Source organism: Mustela putorius, unplaced genomic scaffold (genome assembly GCF_011764305.1).
Source record: "Mustela putorius furo isolate JIRA1106 unplaced genomic scaffold, ASM1176430v1.1 tig00000224_pilon_pilon_pilon, whole genome shotgun sequence".
Lineage (NCBI taxonomy): Eukaryota > Metazoa > Chordata > Mammalia > Carnivora > Mustelidae > Mustela > Mustela putorius.
Window position 1 is genome coordinate 19,926,562 of NW_025421321.1, and position 22,794 is coordinate 19,949,355.

Consider the following 22,794-nt stretch of genomic DNA (forward strand, 5'->3'; position numbering starts at 1 on the left):
GATACAAAACCTAAAAATATACATGGTAGGTACAGTGTTCACGTGGCTAATTATTTAGTAGATTCAGCCCATGATTTTATACCACAGGGTTCTTATTAGGAATACCACAAAGGGAATCAGAGTTTCTTGACACATGGTAATAAATATTTTCACTCACAATGAATAATTTAGCTCTTTTGGCATTCATTGTATGAAAAATAGATTTGAAATAATTTCAAGGTCTCTTAGCAAACGTAGAAGTTCTGGCACACAAGAACAGGCAGTATGGGGCTCCTTCCCTTTGTTTTCACAGAATTTTGCTTGCTTTTATGATGCACACACTGCAAAATTTTTCCCCATTTGTCAAGATGATGTTGAAATGAAAAGATATTGTTTCTTCTATAGCATTTCCTATTGTGGGTTTCTGTAATTCCAAATCACTAATTCTCTGCAATTTACCAGCCTTGCCCATAGAATGCTAATGAGCCTGTATATTCTTGATTGTGGAAATGGAAAAGGAGCTTTCCCTCAAATTAATGCTAGCCAAAACTGGAATTAGTTTCACACTAGTCTCAAAATGAAAATTCCCGTAAGAGAATTACATATATAAAATCATCTAAAATTTCAGGGGGATGATTCAACAAAATGAAAAGCAGTGCATGTTTTAAGACGACTTGTCTTTGAAAACTTTTCCTCTAAAGGAAATTCACATTTATCCATACTCCAAAATCATAATGTATTAGAGCTACAAAGCCCTCACCTTATAAATGGGGAAGTCAAGTACCAGAAAATTAAGTAGATGGTCTTCATCTCACCAATAGCAGTAAAAATTTCTCCAGTTCGGTCTCTTTACATATGTCCATTAAAAGAAAATGTTTTAAGATTAGATAAGCCCCTCAAATAACTCATTCATGATGGGGTGTGTTGAATGAGGCAAACTGAGGGTGGCTGTAAAGGTCTAAAGTTTAGTCTAGGCTGAAAATGGCATAAATTTCCCATGGAAACAAAAAAGAGAATCTTAGACTAACTTCAAAATAAAACCGACATATATAAGGGTGTAAAGAAAAAATAGATATAAACAAAAAGGACTATATTTCTGTTAACTGTCTTTCCTCCTAAAATACTTGAATGAACGTTTCAAAGTAGAAATTCTGGGTGGTTCAGTGAAAAGGATTCTCTTAGGTATTGATGGGATTCAAATGTTGAAATTTTCCAAATATAGTCTGATGACATTCATTGCCAGAAATGTAAAAAAAAAAAAAAAAAAAAAAAAAAAAAATCACTTCTCCAAGAGCATACTGAATGAATGTTAATTTTTTAGCACTGGCAAATAAAAATGCTTAAATAAAACATTAATATTAGGGTAGGCTGGATGAAGACTGAACTCTGATTGCAGTATTTCTATGTATTTAAATCAGAGCTCTTATTTAAAAACCTAAACATAAAAGATGCATACTAATCTGATCAAATCTTATATATTACATATGAGTTGGCCAAAGTGGTATTTATAAAATAATTCTCTTTAAAAAGATGCAGATACATTCATAAAGGAAAAAAAAATAATTGCCACAACCACAACAAAGTAACCTGTAAATCCCACTCCTCTTTGTAATATTTATAGAAACAAAGCATGTATTATCCTCACTTGTATGACATGTCTTTGGAAATGTCCTTACACTGTAATAAGCAAAACATCTACTTTTCTACTGCATCTTATCATTTTAGAACTTTGTCTTTCTTCCTAAAGTACTACAAAGAATTGAGCATCATTTAGGGGAATTGCTAGGTAGAGAGAGCGAGAGAAAGGGAGAGAGAGGGGCTAAAATCAGTATTTACTTTGTTATTGCATCACGAGCCTTCTGTTTAAAATGATACCATCTGCTCAGTTGAAATTTCATGGGCTATGTGTGAAACCACAAAGTCAAGAATCTAGGAAGCCCTTGTTGCATGGATGCCTTCAAACACTGACCTAAGCTTACCATATCTAGCTTGAGATTTCGAAAAGTAATCAAGAAGTATTCAATTTGAGAGTTTGCACCTATGTATCATTTCAATCAGGACTCATGACTGGTCCATGAAGTTTCCCATAATTATTCACTGTATTTTAAACCACTTACTGAGGAAACAATAGTATTGATAACCATTTCAATAACACAACTAGACTGTTCATGTAATTATCACTATTCAAAACTGTTTCACTCAAGGCTAAGCCCTGGCTTTCTTCCTATACCATCTCCATTCTACTTTCTTTAGAGTGGGTATCATTCAAAAAGAAAGTAGAATCAAAGAAATGGAAGGAGAATCAGGCAGATTGAAAATTACTGCTGGAGTAATTTACAAACACACTCGATTTACAAACACACTCAAATTACAAACACACATGTAGCCTGACATAGTTATACTTACTCTAAAGTGTCTAATTTACTACTGGAAAAATGACTCAATACTTCAAATCATCTCATCAGTAAAAGAAAACCAATTTCTTACACTATAAAGGAAAATGTTTAGCAGTGAGGGCTGCTTTTAATGAATAAAGAGAATGAAAACCAAATATGTAGGTGATTTTTAAATCAAAAGTGTTGTACATATTTTGCATTTACTTTTATTACTCACAAAACCTAAAGACTGGCTTTTAAGAAATCAATATGCTGTCCTGAGAACATGTAGAACAGGAAACAGCCACCTTGAGTGATTTTGAGCAAGCTACTTGGAACTTTGCTTCCTGTTTGAACATCCTTGGTGTCCTACAGCACTTCAGAGGCTGATACTGGTGTGATGGGGTTTGTCGCTTCCTAATGTGATCTGATTTTGTGTTATTTTATTTTGTGACTGTATAACTAGGGTTGCTTAAACAAACACAAGGAACATAGAGCAGAATAACATCCATGCACCTGCTTAACCCATAGTGACCTCTCCTTTCTCCAAACTACCATGAAGTATATGGCAGATGTGTAGCAAATATGTGTTCATCCATGGATACTACAGGGTAAAACAGTTCAGCCTTCGGTACTCTAGTTTTATGTGTTTGTCCTGACTGTTCAACTGGACTTTCAAGGCAAGAGATAATCTTATTTTCCTCTGAGGCACCCATCACTAGGAGTTTGGTACAGATCAATCAACCAATAGATACCTTAACAGATCTTAACTATCAAATGTATGAAAACCACTGAGATAATTGCTTATATAATTGTCAATATTCTGGAAAGAGACAATACACTTCCTAAGAAAACTGCTGACAAATCGCGGGGTAGTTGTTCTTCCTGGAATTTCTAGTTTGTTAGATGTATCTTTTAAATCACTTACTTAGCAGCTAAATATTTAGCAGTGTTTTTATACAGAAACATAGTACATTTAACTCTGAAAATCTTGTAGTCCTACTAGAAAGCCAATGAATAGATCCCCTCAAATCTAGTTGTGCTAATTAAGCAAAGTCATGATATGTAATTGAAAAGAATGATTTTTAAGTCACTGGGAGGGTAAATGGTGTAGAAAGCAGATCTAGTCATGCAAGGTGACCCATTATCCAGACAGTTAACACATGAGTAATTGAGAATTGACACCTAAGGCTATACCCATGCAACTCCAAAATAAGGAGCTTTTAAAAAGAAAACTCCCATGTAATACTGATTTGACAATAAAATAGTAATATTTTGAAGTCACAAGATAGTTTGAGTTATATATATTTATATAATACATACTTTATTATATATACATAGTATTTGCATATGTAATCTATTTTTTGTATATAAAATGAGTATTTTTCAGCATAAGCAAATTTATTTCACTGTACAATTGATTGGGAAGGCATTGTCTTTGAAGCTCTAGCAGTTTTTTCAATCTGAAAAATGTGTAAAGATCAGATAGGTGAAGCATTTTCCCATAGCATTAAGCCCCCACTTTATCTATGAAGTTACCAATATATTTAGGCTGTGAACTTATATGATATTTTTGGTCAAAAGTCTGACATATGCTGAGAATCAAGATTGTGGTATCCTACAAAACTCATTGTGTTCTTAAAAAAAAAAAAAAAGCAGTGGAAACAAAGATGAGAACATACAGATATCTTTGAAAGACTAATTTCTTTTGGTCTCTTATGATAACATTCAAGTCATTCTTACCACTGTATTATAGTTGTGGGAAAAGAATAAGAAAAGTATTTGATTCTTTCTATTATCAAGAAAATAATTATACTGTGGCTTCACAGGCAGAATACACACACACACACATATACATACATATATATATATTCACAACGCAAACATATATATACACACAACATATATATACATACATGCAAATATACCTACAATGGAATATTACTCAGCCATAAAAAAGAAATTATCATTTGTAATAATGTGGACAAATCTAAAGATTATAATGCTAAGTGAAATAAGTTAAAGAAAGACAAATACCATATGAATTCATTCATATGTGGAAATTAAGAAACAAAACAAATGAACAAAGAAAAAAGAGACAAACCAAAAACAGACTCTTAAATATAGAACAAACTGGTGGTGGTCCGAGGGGAGGTAGGCAGTGGAATGAGTGGAATAGGTGAAAGGGATTAGGAGTACACCTATCACGATGAGCACTGAGTAATATTTAGTATTGTTGAATCACTGAATTGTACACCTTAAACTAGTATAACCCTGTACGTTAACTATACTGGAATTTGAAAGACTGAATTAAAATTTTATATACACACATACATATATATGTATACATCACACAACAATGAAAACAAAAATATGTAACTGATTTTGTAAAACAGTTCTGAGATAGTTACAAATGCTTAATCAAGTGAAATCAGATGAAAGTAAAACTTTGAGGAGGACATGGCAATGTATAGTGATAATCACTCATAATTTATGACCCCCAACAGAAAACATCTCATATCTTTTTTGCTTTGCCCTGGTTATTATGCAGTTTGGACTCATACTGGCTTAATGTGTGAAGGGAAACTAGAGATACCCATGGGTTTATAACTTTCTCTTATAAGGAACAGTGTTAGTGGATATACTCAAAATTGCTTTTCTACTAGATATTACTGTGCATGGCTCCATTCTTTGTGCCAAGGTGATGAGGGAAGGGAGTCTTCAGAAGATTCAAATATCAGTTGTCAAGTAAATGTACATAAGGTGTCAGAAAGTAAAAACAATCTTCCCAGGTCAATATGGTAACGTTTAGTAGAAGTCAAAGAAATTGAAAGCCTAAATATACACAAAAATGTATAAAGCAGAACTTGGTGTCATTATACTTTGCTGAGTTTATACATAGCTTATTGTTTAGTAAAACTGAGATCTGGAGCAAATTGCATTTGAATCCACAAATGACAGGTAAAACTGCAGAGAAACAAAAAATGGGAAGGAGAGAAAATGGGAAATGAAAGAGAAGACTGAATAATAAAATGTACCACTTGGTCCAAGTGAAAGTAAACATCTACTAACACTATTCACCTATGCATTTTCCTAGTTCTCATTAATACTGGAATTAAGAACACTAATTTTGACTGGGAAGAAATTTTGTTTCAAGTGAATTATTTTCCAAATGGGCAGAGTGTAAGCTTAGTTCTCAAAACATTTAAACTTAATATAGACAAAGGTTGAAAGTCCCTGGCTACATGTTTTCTTCCTCCATTTGGAAACTGAAAAGTGTAAGCCAAGAGGGCTTTTCCCATCAATTAGCACTCTGCCTACTGCAGCCATCATATAGTTAATTGATTGCACTTGTAGTTTATAAATGCACCCAGATGCTGTGGGATGAGCACATTTCGTAAATTAAAGGAGCATATGGAAGGCACACAGACAGTAACATTTCATCATAACTACCCCAAACATCCTTAATATGCAATGCTACATCACTAATTACTATGTAAATATGTAAGTGTTTCCCTGCTTAATGTCTTGGTGAGAAATTTGTTTGGCAGTGGAGTCCAAATGCAGTTTTGACTGGCCATTTAATACCACTTCAGTACTCTCCTAGTTTCATCCCATTTTGCCTGGAAGGAGAATGTGGCTTTCAGTCTATTAGGCAACCTTGATTGTGCTAAGTCAGTGAAAGTGTTTATTCTTTCTCAATGGGTCATCTTACTTAAGGAACACCTGTCAAACCTCCAAATTATAAAAATCTGTCCAAAGTTCTGTCTGCAGGCACTCTTTCTTCCTGAAAACATTAGATGGAATTTGCCAAGTGAAGAATGTTCTGCTGTTTGCAGACTCTTTCATTAATTTCTAAGAAAAGGGCAAAGAAGAAAATGACTGCATTAAAGTATGAGAAACTGGCTTAATTATTCAACTATGGGGAAATTAGTATCAATGATCTGAGTAAACGATCTTAAATACCTCAAAATGTCAAAGGTGAAGGCTTCATTCTCTGATCTAGGTCATAGTTCTTTGTCAAGCCAAGGTTGAAAAGGTAAGTTACATGTCTCTACATGCAACATGGCAAAATCTCCTTCATAAGTGGAAATTCTCTCCATATCCAAGGTCCACCAATGGCATGATTAAGTGAGCTATAGGTGACTCATGGATCAGAAGATGTATATTTAAACTTTTAAAATTTGTATTTTATTGGTAGATTTTGGCAGGGTGATTTTGGTCAAATTCATTTGTACTCAGGACTGGAAACAGTGTCTAAGTTCACCTTAAAATTTTGGAAGAACTATTAAATTTACAGAATTCAAAAGTAAATTGATTTTCATTTTTCCCCCAGTCCTATGGCCATTCTGAGTAAAGACTGTGCCCAGTTCTCTGGGCAGGTGGGTGACAGAAAGCTTGATAGAGGATTCTGAGAGAATAATTTCATTTTAGAATTTGAACTGGGCATTGGTAAAACTTCCAAGCTCCATCATAAAAATCAACAAATACTTAAATAAGCCATGCAAAGTTATTCTAGAAACGAACATCTATTTATAAGCCGGAAGCAAAATAATAGTAGATTAGTCAGCATGGGCTCTTAATATTTTCAGAACTGAAAGCTTAACTTAGGGAAAAAGTTAGCAAACCCCACAGATGCTTGAATCATCTAAGGTCTGGTATATAAGTTTAGTAGTTACTGCCACATTTATATTTATACCAACAACTCAAATAATATAATAGCTTAATTTTAATTTTGTTCCCACTTTTCCTTTACAGGGCAAAGAGAAAAAGATTACAAACAACCCCAAACAGAAAACACACCATTTATAATCTGGTAAAGCAACTTCTCTATTCATGAGATTTCTTCCCTACTCTGTGAAGCAGGGGCTACCTAGTTTGATGGAAAATATTTGTTACAACAGACATGACATTCCATCTCATAATTAAAGGAAGATACAATCAGGAGTTCCCTTGAAAAGAAAGGGCAGGCTTTCTTCACTATCAAGAGGACTCTTCCCCTCCCAGCGCCCCTTTTCTGATGTGCAATCCCTTCTGTTCTCCATCTGCTCTGCCCCCACCTATTGTCTCCACTCACTGCCAAGCATGCCAATCCCATCTGGCCATACTCTTGCTTCTGCTGGCTCTAATTCCCAGGGGCCTAGGAAATACTTGAATGCCAAGGCTCTTCCCCTCTTCACGAGAATAAGGACTTAGCTAGGAGGGTATCAAACAATCCCCCAAAGAATTCACACACACACGAACATGCACATAATCTCTCACATACACAAACAGCAGTTGTAGAATCCTTTCCTAGGCTAACATTACAAAAACATATGTTTCAAAATTCTTTCACCTCGATGCACTTTTAAAAATTAAAATCTTACTATCTTGGAAGTAATCAAAATTATATTTCAAAAATATCAACTTTCATTAATCCCAGACATGCATTTTATTCAGAAAGCAGAAGTAATTAGTGTAAGTAAATGTTATTTAAATCTTACCATCGTGAAATATTTCCATTAGTTAATCAGGTTTAATCGTTGACCACTAATACATTTTCTGTTGTACCAAACATACATTTAATTCAGGCATTCCAGCTTTGCAAATTCTCCACAAAAGCCCACTCTGCCGCAAAAGCATGCATGGTCAGAATCTAATCATATTTAGGAAAAATTATCACCAAGTCATTAACAATAATAAGCAGTCTTGCAAGTATTGAAAGCAGCTTTTATTCATGCTTTTACTTGAACCAACTTACTACGTACACACACACACACACACACACACACACATATATATATACATATACATATATATATGTATACACACACACACACAGTTCTTGGTTGTTTTTGCCACAAGCATGCTAAAAAACCTCTGAAGCTCACAAAAAGCAGCAAACAAAACTAGAAGCAACCATGCTCAGGGTTTAAGGACATCAAAAAATTAAAGCAACCTTTCTACATTTCATACAGAGCGTGCATAAATTTCACATGCAATCTCCAAAAATAAATATTGTAACATAAATCTTAAAATTAGTTTAAGCAAAAGAGTTTATTCTTATTTTCATTATTATTGTTCTTAGGCTTCTGGTATCTTAAACCCTGCATGCTGCAGTTCTAAGCTGTGCTGAGCACCGGCTGTGAGAGAAGAAGCTACCTGCGAGTTTTCACAGTGCCATCTCATATCCATGTCTGTCTGGCTACCCTGCGTGCTTAGAGCTTTTTTCTTAATTCTTAATGGAAATCCTAGGAAATTTAGTCCATCCTCTGAAATCAATACTGGTGACAGGAGAGCTCCCTGACTCAGTGGGAGATCAAGATGATAAATTGCCTGCGCATCAGCCTGGCCTATCAGTGCCCTGCACACAGATGGGCGAGAAAAGACACAGAAAAGGCTCTATCAGTCACGTGTCACCGAGGAGCCAATGGCTGACTCGCTACTGCAGGAAGAGATGCTGCAGTTCCGTCTGCAGTTGACGAGGCTGTTGGTACACAGCCCAGCCCGCGCCCAGCTCAAAAAGTCTAGGCATCGCTGCTGTTGAATTTGCTCCCTGGCTGTGACTGCATTAAAGAAGGGACATCGCTCTAAGTCCGACCCAAATAAAGAGCTATTTTCATGCACAGGGAATTCTCTATTACTTTCTAATCCATTGTGATCACACAACAGAAGGGAAACTTTTTTTTAACACCTCGACCCTTAATCTCTTATGTGCATCCCTTCAGATAATTATTATGTTTTCATCTAATATTAAATTAGAAGCTTATATTGTGCAATTAGCATGCAACCCTACAGAATCGCCGCAAAGCTTTTTAATTGTAATTATAATTTTATTTCCAAGTTAACGAGTGACTTTTTTTTTTTTGAATGCCAAGTTTATAATGAGTGTTTTTAATGGGATGATTTTGTAAAGGCAATTATGCAACAGTAAGAAGTGCATTATTATGCTTTTCTGCCAATTAGAACTGCTCCTCTTTAAAGACAATTTAAATCCCAATAAGTATACCATTTTATCAATCATTAAAAATAAAAAATCAAACAAGCACCAAAGGATATACATCTCATTTCCTAAAGCCTGAACAACAAATGTGTTATACAGTGATGGAAATAGGGACTTATTTTTTGTCTTTCCTTTTATTTATTTATTTAAAAATTTTTTTTTTTAAATTTATTTGACAGACAGAGATCACAGGTAGACAGAGAGGCAGGCAGAAAGAGAGGAAGGAAAGCAGGCTCCCTGCTGAGCAGAGAGCCCGATGCCGGGCTCGATCCCAGAACCCTGGGATCATGACCTAAGCCGAAAGCAGAGGCTCTAACCCACTGAGCCACCCAGGCGCCCCTGTCTTTCCTTTTAAATTTGAAATAATTCTTTCAGAAGCAAAGGCTCCACATCTGGAATACCATATGGAATCATATCCCCTAATACATCTGCTTCCATTGATCACTGTATAATAACCAACATGTTGCATAGTTCTTTAAGGTAACTGAGATGTTTGTATCCAGTCTGACAGGTAAGGTTATAAGTGATGAGACTACAGTGTTTTTCAAATGGCAATATGATGGAGATTAAAAAAAAAAATAAAAGAAGCTCAAAAGAAACAGTGAACAATCTTCAGGAACAACAGAAAGAGTACTAGGGCACCTCTCTTTATCATTTTTCATTGCCCAGTTTCAATTATACCCATGCATTTTCAAAGATTAACTTTATTGTAGAGTGACCCAACACTACTTAAACAAACAAACAAACAAACAAAAAATAGACGAGAATAGATACTGATAGATGTGCCCTCATCAGTAAATTGTCAGTGAGCTTTAGAATGCTGAAATTCCAAAGTTCATCTCACCTTGGGAACTATTTGTAAACACATTCTTAAAACACTGACCCTGCCAAGTTTTCTGCAAACTTCTTTCTGCTCTGTTGACTCTCAGGAACTAATAAAGCATTTTTCAAATTTTTAAAATACATATTGTTTTGTGTTCATTCTATTTATTTATTCAATAATAACATAATCCTCAACAATCAAACTTTACTTTTTTAAAGGAAAAAAAATTAAGGTCCAGAACACTTCTCATCAAAAAGAAAGCAATAATAATAAAACATCACCAAACCTACACATTGTAATACTGTAATAGCCAAAAAGTAGAAACTATTTAGTCATCCATAATAAAACTGATCAGATAAATTATGGTACAGTCTTACCACAGAGATACTTTGCAGCTGTAGAATACAATGTGGTAAATTCAAATGTGCTGATTGAAGAGACCTCTAAGATGTAATGCTATTTAAACAGAAAAGGTGCAATTTTTAAATTGTTTGAAGTCTGTATATACACTAAACATACACACATGTTTACATGTGTAAATACACAGTTGCATGTGCAGAGGAAATTTCCAAAAAGACATGAAATATCAGTTAACAGTGGTTATATCTGGGGAGCAAAGCTGAGGTCAAAGGTGGGACTGAGACATGGTTTCATTAGCCCATTTTATATGTGTTTCATTAAGTCTAGGTATTTCCTAATTTAAAATTAACTAAATTATTATGATTGTTTAACTTAATGACTGCTAGATACCGGACCAAAAATGTTGAGAACATGTGTTCATTAAGAACACAGGCAGGAGTGGGCAAAAAGGAGCTGCCAGAGACAGGTTTGGCAATGTGAGATGAAGACCTCCACAAACCATATTTTTTCGTCTTCTACTTCTTTCCTCTCTGAATGCCTACAATAATAAAAACTTACAGGTGTTAACTTACAGGAGTTTTACAATTTGTAGTGACAATTCACCTAAATTATCTCTGATTCTTAGAGGTAAGAACTGAGAAGTAAACGATTTGGCTAATTAGCAGAGCTTTGGGCAAATTAACCCCTCCAAGCCTTAGTTTTCTCAGCAGGATGCAATTAGCAAGAAGTGGCAGAGTCAACCACGAATCTTAATTTAGGATATTGTTTACTGCTGCTTGAAAGGCAAGATAATGTGCATGTTTTTTTGTTTTTTTGGTTTTTTTTAACCAATAATGGTGTAGGCCTAAAGACAAAACAAAAATCACTTTCTTGTGTTTCCTACTTGGCATAAGCGTATTTTATCCAGGAGACAGAACTTGTCTTATAGATTCTACTGTTCACGCTCTTGTGGCTGTTGTTCAGAGTCCTAGGATTTTAAGAGATATAAACATTAAAAAAATATTGAATTGGTTAAATTCAGTCAAAGGATAATAATTTGCACATTTAAAGGATTTTTGTGTTTTATACAAAGTTATCCTAAACCAGTGGTTTATGGGGGGTTATTTTGTCCCCAAGGGGACATTTGACAATGCTCAAAAATAGTTCTAGTTCTCACACCTGGGGAGATGCTACTAGCATCTAGTAGGTATGGCCAAGAATACTGTTAAATCATCCTGTAATGCACAGGACAGCCCCTAAGACAAAGACTCACCTGGCGTGAAATGTCGACAGTGAGATGGAGAAACATGTACTAAATACTATGCTCTTCTACCTTACTTATAAAGAGGTTGAAAACAAGCAGTACTCTGTACTATGGGATGTATATTGCAAAGTGGCAAGGAAGAAAGTTTAAGGGGAGAAGAGAGGCAGACTGAGAACCGGGCCCTGGATTCCTTCAAAAGTAAGAAATCTTGGAAAAGAGGAAGAAAAAGCCAATGAGGTAGAGAGGGTAAGAGAAAGACTCCTAAAGCGGTGACCTACAAGCCCATGTAAAAAGCCTACGGTAGCAAAGACATTAGGGTCTTGTTCAAATGCTGCAGACAGGTCAAATGATCCACTTTTCATAGCTGTTGTCATTGTTGTTTTTTAAAGATTGATTGGTTGATTGATTAATTGATTGATTGAAGAGAAAGAGCATGTGCCCAGGAGCAGGGAGAGGGAGGAGGAGAGAAGCACACCGCTCACTGAGTGGAGAGCCTGAGGTGGGGGGGGGGGGCTGGGTCTCATAACCCTGAGATCAGGACCTGAATCAAAATCAAGAGTCTGATGCATAACCAACTGAGCCACCTAGCCACCCCTCTTAGTTTTGTCTTTAATTTAAATAAAAGATTTGAGAAATTAATCTCACTGAAATTAACAATACAAAAAGACTTGGGGCCCTTATTCCTCCTTATGTTTGGATTTTTACAGATGTGGCCAGAAAAGGTAGTATTTACAGGGACTACAAAAGGGCTATTTGGAGAATATATGAAGGGGAGGGGGCTTTCACGACCCTCGTTATACTTCTAAGGCTATTTACAGTTGTAGTTGCTTAAGAGTCCACAAAGGTGTACCTGTAAACAAGCAAGCGAACAAACGCTGTTTTGGACCATTCCACATCATAGTGTGCAGAAGAGGCAGACAGCCACTGCATCCCCCTAGAAACCATGTCTGCAGCCAGTCTTTCCATCCATAGACAACATTTCTGGGAACAGTGTTCTCAGGACAGCTTCAGGCGCTTTCCCGCTGTGACTCCTGTCAGGCCAATTTCCATACTTGGTCAAGCCTATGGTATCCAGGGTCAGTGTAACAGAGCTGAGACACACAGCCACCTGGATTACTAGGACACGGGGGAATTTTAGGTCAAATTAATGCTCTTTCTGATGTGAAAAATGTTGCAGGAAAACAGTAAAGAGAGAGGGGAAGGCGGGGAGAAGCTAGAGAGGGAAGGAAGGAGAGACAGAAGGGGGGGAGGGGGAGAGAGATAGAAGGAGGCAAAGACAGAGAGAAGGAGGGGGGAGGGAGAGAAAGAGAGAGGAAGGAAAGAGATCAGGTAAAAGCGCCACAGATCTACCCATATAATTACATACTGTGTGGTGTGAATGAACACTGCATGTCATAATTCTCTTTAGAAAGATCTTTACAACTCCAAGAAGCTTCACGGCTTGCATAGTTCAACTCCTTCATTTTAGAGATGAAAGATTTCGATACAGAGAAATTAAATAATTTAGCTTGAATTAAGTGACAGTGGAATTCTTCCCAATCTAGTCAATGGGTGAACATGACATTGGCAAGTTTCAAGATACTTTAAAAAATCACCATGATTATCAACCAGAGTAAGACTTAGAGGAAGGGGAAAATGATGTCAAGTAAAAGACAAAGGCTGGCTTCAAAGACTCCTCTTTGCCCCAGTGATGCTGGATTAAGGCACTGAAAGCCTTGATTATCTAAGAAAGAGTACCATCGTCCAATGAGCATTTACAGGATATGAAACACAAAAGAAGTTTTGAGTCTCCTTCAGAAAAATATGCATGTCTGCTGAAGACTGTTTTTAATGTAAATTCTCTTGTCTGTATTTGCACCACCAGTCATGATGAATGAGAAGCAGGATGCCTGGATGACTTTTAAAAGACATATGTCAGGAAGTACACTCTAGTTGTGAGAGAATATATGTGGGGAGATATTTTGGATCATTTACATTTTTTAAGAAAAGGGGAAAAATAGAAATGGTAGAAAACCATAGTAGATTATCTTGGTTTAAAATTTTTATTGTCTTTGCTTTTTCTCCCTATAATGGTAGTCCTAGTTTGATGCCATGGAGCATCATTAAATTTCTGTTAATTATTAATTTAATATTTGCAAGTACATATCAAATGTAGGATGTGAATTAATTTCTAAAAAAATCTGTATATTCTAAATCTTATATTTTTTCTGCTTCTCTAATCTTATGGGTTTGTTTTTTACATTGATTATTTCTCTAGGTACATATGCTTTTTAAAAAAGTAAAAACACACAAAAAAATGCCTCATATGGTCTTTTTGATAACACTCTACTCTAAAAGTTATTACACCAATACTAAAAATAAAAGAGGGACACCTGAGTGGCTCAGTCAGTTAAGCATCAACCTTTGGCTCAGGTCAAGATCCCAGGGTTCTGGGATTGAGCCCCAAGTCAGGCTCCCTGCTTAGCAGAGAGCCTGTTTCTCCTTCTCCCTCTGCCTGCCACTCTGTTTACTGTGATCTCTCTCTCTCTCTCTGTCAAATAAATAAATAAATAAAATGTTTTTAAAAAATAAAAATAAAAGATTGAGGGGTGCCTGAGTGGTTCAGTGGGTTAAACATCTGATTTGGGCTCACATTAAGCATCTAACTTTGGCTTAGGTCATGATCTTAGGTTCATGGGATCTAGCTGCATCTGGTCTCCTGCATAACAGGGAGTCTACTTCTCCCTCTCCCTCTCCCCCACACCCCACTCGTGTACACCGAGGACACATATACACTCTCTCTGTCAAATAAATAAATAAATACATAAAATCTTTAAAAATTAGAAAAATAAGAGAAATTGAGTTTCAGAGGGATTAAATAACATTTATACCCATGAAGCTAGCAATTGAAAGTCCACTGACTATACAACAAATCTTCTTTCCAAAGCAGAATTACTCCTTAAGCTCCACAGTTGTTCTGTAGGTTTAGTAAGCATTAGAACCAAGAAAGAAATTTGTTAAATATCCAGCTTTCTGGGCCCTTCTCGGGAAAATGGTTCTGTCTCTGAATTAGATGGATTCTGAAATTCAAATTGTAAATAAGCCTCCTACCTCCATAATTTAAGAACCTCAGGGTCATCTTAGAGTTTCAAATTCAGAATTCTTTTCCAAGAAAAGCCAGGTCAACAGGATTTCTAATGAATGGAAAGAGGAAGTTTTGTTGTTATTGTTGTTTTGTTTTGGTAAAGGATGAAATTTAAAAAGTGTTGTAGTAGGGTCTACCAAGAGAGAAACTTGAACAGAAAGCTGCACTGTAGTAGAAAATAAAAAATACAGGTGCTTTAGAGACATTCATTAGGAGACAGTTTCCCAAAATGGACTTCACAATGTAAAAGAATATTTTAGATGACTATATTTTTCAGCAAGAAAGACTGATGTGCCTAGAAGAAATATGCAACTAGTAACATTTTGAAGAACAGGATGATTCTTTTACGGCCTCAGACAGATTTGGCTCTTGGCTGTCTCAGTCCCTATCACACTCCTGCAATTAGAAACCATGAATATGCAGAAATCCAGGCAGGCCCCTTTCATATATCCTAAAATCCATTTGGACTGAGAGGGGTTTTCTTAGGATGGTTCTCTAGACCTCTAGAGATAGGTAAATTTTCTTTTATGAGATCAGAATCTGCCAGAAAGCACATCAAAGCTTCCTCAATTGTTTAAGGCAGTAAATCCACCCAGAAAGAAATCCTCAGCCCGTTTCATGCACAACAGTGCTTCAGGAAGATGAAATGAGTGCACACTAGACAGAATTGTCTTCATTCCTTTCCTCCCAGCAGGCTTCTAAGTTGGCCAGTTTGGGGTCAAAGGGTAACAATGCTAAAGCATGCCCTTTTCAGACTAGTCTCTTTAGGATTTATACTGCTAGTCCTTACCTTGATTTTTAAAAATTTCCTGAAATTTTTGGGCTACTATTTATTTTTAAAAATTTTGACAGAAGGATGACTAGTTGTTCAACTTGATCCAAACTCAAGAGCTGAAGAACAAAGCTAATAAGGAACTGATTCTTTCATGATCTCTATTTTTAAAGATATATTTATTTGAAAAAGAGAAAGAGAGAGAGAGCATGTGTATGCACACATGAGCAGGGGGAGGAGAGAGAGAGAGAGAGAATCCTCAAGCACTCCCCGCTGAGCGTGGAGCATGATGTGGGGCTCAGTCTCACAAGGCTGAGATCATAACCCAAGCCCAAAATCACAACTCAGATGCTCAATCGACTCATTTACCCAGGTGCCCCTGATTCTTTCAGGATATTGTGAGTAGGAAAATTGCTTTGACCAAACAGACATTAGTGAGCAAATATTTTTGGTGCCTATTGATGAAAGGTGTTAAGCAAAAAAGCCATAGTCCATGGTCAAGTCTATTAAGAGTTAGGAAGTAAAGAAGGAAGGAAAAAAAGGAAAGGAGGAAGGAAGGAGGGAATGAAAAGAACCAGAGGAAAAAAAAGAATAAAAAACTTATAGATGGTTCAAGTGCATTAATAGACTGTGAGAAATTTCTGCTTTTTAGTGAACAAAGCTTACCAGACATTTATCAAATGTAAGTCTCTTTTCTTCCTTTTCCTCCATTCCTCGATAATGGACCACACGATGGTATCTTAAGCAGTAAGAATGACTTAGAAGAGATATCTACACTGAAGTTTACACATGACTTCACAATCCTATATATGTACAGACTAGTTTCTTTAGGATTTATACTGCTAGTCCTTACCTTGATTTTTAAAAATTTCCTGAAATTTTTAAAAATCCTGAAAGAACCCACAATTTTACTTATCAAGAGTGAATATTTTCCATCAACAAAACTGTGAAACTTAAGCTGGAAACAAAGCTGATTTGGAATGTACATAACATTATAAGAGAAACAGTGAACAGAGAAATTCTCAACTGGTCACTCATACAAATATAATGTTACATGAGAAAATTCCAGCAAGCTGATAAAATTATTTCAGATGGACTCAATACTCTATAATAACGGTTTCCAAATTTAAGATGCTTAAGAATTAGAGTGCTTATAAAAAAATTAAAATGTTAATTTTCTGGACCCACCCTGATCTACTTAATTATAATTTCTAGGGATGAGCATGAAAACCTGCATGCTTATCAAAAACTCCAAATGATTTTGAAGCAGGATGTTTTAAACCTTACTCTGAGAAACACCCTTATGTACATCCCCACTCCAACCCCCTCCCGCTGTGACACCAGCTTTGGACATGTGAAATTATCCAGTTAAACTCCTAAAGCACAATGTGCTTCATTTTGAGGGACAAAAGGCTGGAAAATGTAGAGAGGGATTAGGAATTATGGGATGGATTGATTCTGAAAAGGCCCCCTAGAAGAGACTGCATTCAACTGGTCTTGAAAGGGGTAGAGTTCATTATTTTAGCAAAGTCATGGGACTTTGTAAAAGTGTTTTACTTTAAAATTTTTAAAAAATTATTATATAAGTGATAACCTCCTTTATCTTTTCAGCTAGAGGACCTAGCAATACTTTTAGAACAAGTGAAATGGTCAATAAACATTAGTTCAATTAGTTAATGGTAGGACCACAACAAAGTCAATCCATTAAAAAAAAATTCATTCATAATCCTATGACCACCTTTACAAAACTTTTTGTTCTTAATGGTATTGTTACTGTTGATTTCATTTCATGTTCTTTTCCATTTCTTTCCTGTACACACACATAATTTTAAATAGTTATAATACTAAAGATCTACTTTATTGTTTTATAATTTAATACGATGGCATATATATTTTCCACTTTGACTTGGAAAATCATTACTATCACTCTAACAATAATAGTCAAAATAGTATATTATAATTTATAGGACTATTTTGTACTTTTTTGGATAATAGATCCATCTCAATTTTGTATTTCTGTTATTATAAATAACACTTCACTTCCTGTGTATTTTTTTTCATAAGATAATTTCCCATAAGTGAGATTACTGGTCTAAAGATGTAAGTGTTTTTATAGATCATGAAACAATATGCCAAAGTACTTTTCAAAAGACTTGTTCCAATTTTCACATTGTCTCCAGCATGCTATGTTCTATTACATTTTCACTGGTGTGAACATGTTGTTTTTTCTATCTAGAGATGCCTTTTTCCCATTTAAAAAAAAAAAAAAAATTCGGGTAAACTCCTACACATTGTCTTGTACCAAGCTCAAATGCTAGTCTTTCCTGTAGCCTTCCCAAAACCCCTAGGCAGAATTAGTCATTATTCCCACTGTGTTCCCATAGTACTTTGTAATAATATCAATTTTAGCACTTATCTAATAGTTGTGTTTGTTGTAGTTTGCATATTTCCTTTTCTGCTTCTTAGATGATTAGTAGCTCCATGGTTAGTTAAGCTTTTGTCTACTACTTCTTTGGAGCCTTAGCCTCTAGCACAGGCCTGGGCATATATTACACATTCAATAAATGGTTATTATTTGAAGAAACAAATGAATGAATGAATGGTTAAATGTGATGAACAAGCTCAAGTCTCTTCCTGTGTCCCTTTTACCTATTCTATTATGGGCCCACCCAGCCCTAAGAACATTTGTATTATTGTAGTTCTGTTTTGTAATATTTATGTATTTTTTATATTTACCTATTTTGTAGGTCTATGTTTTTATATTTTTACTAATCTACTTTTGGGGCCTTGTTGGCATCATTCTGTGACATGTTGTGAATCACTCTTTGAATACTTAGGTAATGACTTTTGGGTACACCAGAGTCAGAAAATGTTTCCTTGTAGCTCAAAATGAAGCACTTTTTATGGATGAAATGTTAGGGTTAGAGAACAGGATCAACAACCACCTGTGCAGGCTGTGGCATGCACATGGCCCCACTACAGACAAAATACAAATTTAAAAATAGCCCCTGATAATGAATTACTTAATAACACAGAATCAGTAATTATTCTTATATATCACTTTATGAATTTCATCAAATTTCAACATACGCATTCTCATTTTATCCTTAACAAAAACCTGGTAAGAAATACACACAAAGAAAGTATATCATAATCAAAATTTGAAAGATAAGAAATATAATGCATAGAAATGTGACTGGCAAGTGAAAAAGAACCAGGGCCAGTATTCACATATTTTGAGCCACATTTTAGCTCTCATTCTAATAAAGTCATTAGATCTTGCTGAATTTTGTTATTTAGCCAAATTGAGAAAATGAGTTTAAGCAGTAAAAACTAGACTGGTGATTTTAAAACAAACTAACAACTTTGCTGGCACCAGAAACATTTTTTCTAAACCGGTGCTTATGAATAATTCATTAGAAAAATAAATAATATCAGAAGACTCTTATTAAAATCAATGGCAGATGGAAGGAGGGGTCTGCTTTCGCTCCTACCTGGTAGTTTCTAGATCTTATGCCCAGGAAAGCAAAATAGTAGATCATTCACTCACTGTCATTCAATCCAACTAATACGTATTACAGCCTAACTAGATTTAAAAAAATGTGGAGGGAAAAAAGAAGAGTCCATCACCAAGAGCACACACACACACACACACATACACATACACATACACACCCCACTACAGGAACTTACATATGTAACAGAAATGATATTCCATAGTAAACATTCTGAAAATTCAAGGACAAAGGATGACTCCTAGGTCCGTATGTTATATTGAGTTCCATGTGTCTATCCAAGGAACTAAGCGAGGGGATTCAGACTTCATTTCTTATTTTGTGATTTTGTACTTAATCTCCCTATGCTGGAGTGTCCTAGTCTATGAAATAAAGAGACTTAATCACTTTTGCCAATCAAATGCATGTAACATGTCACCCCAGGGAAAGGGGTAAAAACATGGGCAGTGAACTTAGGTCTGGTTCCATGTCCTAACTATGGGATTCAGATCAGTCAGTTAGTTCAACCTTCCCAGGGCACAGCTTCTTCATCCATAAACTGAGAGAAATGGCAATACATAGCTTTTGAAGTTTCCCATAAGGTATAATTGAGATAATATAGAATACTTAGGAAAACTGCCACCTATTCGATGGCCAATAAATAGTAGCAATCATCATTAACTATTAAGATGAAGAAGTTGCTGCTAGGCACTGCATGGACTATTTCAATTCTAGGATTCTACATAATTTATTTTTGACATGGCTCACTCAACTATGAAAATAATTAGTGTTCTATATTTAATAAAGGCCACAGGCTTTGGCAAGATAAATGTTGTTTTTAGAATTTTTTTTAAAATTATGCACAGTTTCAGACAAAGCCTGGGAAAGATGCTACATTTTATTTCACTATGTACTAGACTTTGCCCATTCTGGAAAATGCTAGGCTTTATTGTAATCATCAGTTGTATGTGGACTCCAGTTCGATCAGTCAAAACCAATGAAATCATTAGTGTGCACTGCATTTCATCATTTCCATAAATGCCTTTAACTGCCTTAAAGATCCTCAACTTCATCCCCACTCTGACAAGCATGAAGAACGGAGTACACAGGTGGGACACACGTCCAGGCACATTCCCAGCAGGCTGCTACAGCCTTATACTTTCGAGAATTCACTAAAAAAGGCATTCTGGAATATAAGTGAGTGTGAAGCTACCTCAGACAGTTTGGATTCTACTCCGCCTATTATTTAAAACAACAACAACAAAATATTCACTCACCTTAGAAGTTAAACCATTATTATTAATACATTACTTAAAACATATCTTACATCTGACTGGGACATACCAATTTTTCACTCTTAAAAATCATTAATGACTCCAAAAAATCTTCTGTTTATATAGATTATATCTATGAATATTTACTCTTACAAATTATAAGTAAATAAATGTTAAATATTAACTCATTATAAAATAACAAAAATAAATCCATTACATGTTAGTAAAAATAACATAAATTTTAAAAATAACTATTGGAGTGCCTTGGTGGCAATGTTGGTTAAGTGTCCCACTCTTCATTTCAGCTCAGGTCTTGATCTGGGTCATGAAATCAAGCCCCATGTTGGGCTCCACACTCAGTGAGAAGTCTGTGTAAGACTCTCCTCCCTCTCCTTATGCCCCTCCCCCCAATCTTGTTCACTCTCAATAAATAAATAAGTCTTAAAAAAAATAAAAAATAACTATTTAAAAAAATTTTGAGGAGCATAGCATTGTGTCACACTTTTGTAAATCCTTTAAATGGTGCTTAATAGAAGATACCTGGGAGCAAATATCTTTCTACATTCAATCTGTTACAAAATCACATGTCAATCAATCTCTGAAAAATTCGATCGTATCCTTGGGAGAAAATGAGAATGAAAATGGCAAATAAAATCTTAGTATTATGAAAGTCATTTTGACTTCACTGAAAAGGTCTTACAGATAGAAGTTCCCTGGACTATATTTTGAGAATCAGTGCTCTAAAGTTTTTTTGTAATATTCATTCACTACATTCATCATTACATTTTAGTATTTAATTTATAGGTATGTGTTCTTCTTGTTTCCCTGCTTGCAAGCTTCCTGATGGAGAAAACAATGTCTCAGATACCATTTATAGCATGTGGTAGGCCCGCATGGAACCACAGTATAGCATCAACATGTAAATGTGATTAACTGATTGACTGACTGATGAAACTTATGATGCCGATAGTCCCTTTAATGACCTTAAAATATGTCCTAGAGTAGCATTTGTACAGTTTGTCAAATTATGAACCCATTATGTCAACATTCGATTTAAACAGAAGAAGCTAATTTTATCTGAATTTATTCCAGATGCAATGAAGTTGTTTTCCTACTTTAGAAGAGAAATATGACATAAGAAGCCAGAATTCTAGGGAAGCTATTATTACATTTTTTTCTCCTGTAAAAACTACCCCGGCACGTCATGCAGACAATATTTCAAGGTTTAATAAATTTGTATATTTAGTTGTATTTTTATGATTATAGAACAATTGAAAACTAATGACATGGAAAGAAATGTCAGTTTGTTGATCTGAAGCTAGAGTTTCACACCTCAATGAATGAAAAGAAAAAAACAGCGACAAATGTCATTATTATTTTTATTTGTTCTTCTTGAAAATCAGGTCCTTTGAGAGACACTCGCATAGTAACTCAGAGATGAAACAGTTACCCACTTATCCCTGCTGAATTGTTGCAAAGTGGGATGGCTGGCAAAATATATATTAAAGAATGAAACAGTCTTCTTAAATTAAAGGCTTTATTACATAATAAATAATTTCTTTGACTCTTACAAATTCATTCTATTATTTCCAAATATGCGGAAACCCATGGAGAGAGACCTAGCACCTGCCATTGCTTTGGTAATCAGATAATTGTTTAGACTATTCTATAATAAAAGCAGCACATTCTATTAAAAAAATACTTTTCCCTCCTAAAAACTGGGTAAATAAAATAGCTGCTGGATTAGGGAATAAAAATAGGATTCATCCTTCTGAGTTGACTTTCCCTTTGTCCTAAGTCATAAGACAGGAAATATGCTAGTTGTTTTTTGTTTTCAGATGAGTTCTGCATTATTTAAACTCATGGCTGAATGGCAAAACATGAGGCCTTCCTTTGTGCAAGTAGGGTTTGGTGCAATTTAGTGGCTTGGCAAATAGGATTCTCTTAGGTATTTTATCCTAAACTAATTTTGCTCTTGACCCACCCACATAGGTAGAAAAAAGAACTCCAAAGCCTGCCTATCCTACCTATTCAACACTTATAATGTGCTGACATGACAGGATACAAGCAAATCTGAGAAGCAAGGGATAAGGGGGAGATTTATGGATGATTAATATCTGAACTTTAAAACGTAAATGTCTGAAATTATAACAACTGAAAAATGTTAGTTGATGTAATTATGTGCCACTACAACAGAGTTAACAAAAAACAAACAAACAAAAACCAATTAAACCATATTGCAAATGCTGAAGCTAAATTTAGAACAGACTAATTTAGAGAGTAAAACTATCATCAACTGAAAACTATCCAAAAGAAATGAGGTAGGAATTCCTACTATCTGTTCATAAGCATGTTCAGTGGACAGTCG

General features: G+C 35.3%; 1 protein-coding gene across 29 annotated transcripts in view; it reads right to left on the reverse strand.

Moving 5' to 3' along the window:
- Nucleotides 1–22,794, reverse strand: part of NRXN1 (neurexin 1) — a 1,166,360-nt gene that overhangs the window by 46,331 nt on the left and 1,097,235 nt on the right. The window contains exon 1 of one of the 29 annotated variants that reach the window (XM_045077830.1): nucleotides 8,496–8,698. The exons of the other annotated variants lie outside the window; for them this stretch is intronic. Coding sequence (XP_044933765.1) covers nucleotides 8,496–8,528 — 33 coding nt within the window. The 5' untranslated portion in view covers nucleotides 8,529–8,698. Of the gene's footprint in view, nucleotides 1–8,495; nucleotides 8,699–22,794 lie in introns of those variants that run through there. 29 annotated transcript variants of the gene reach the window in all.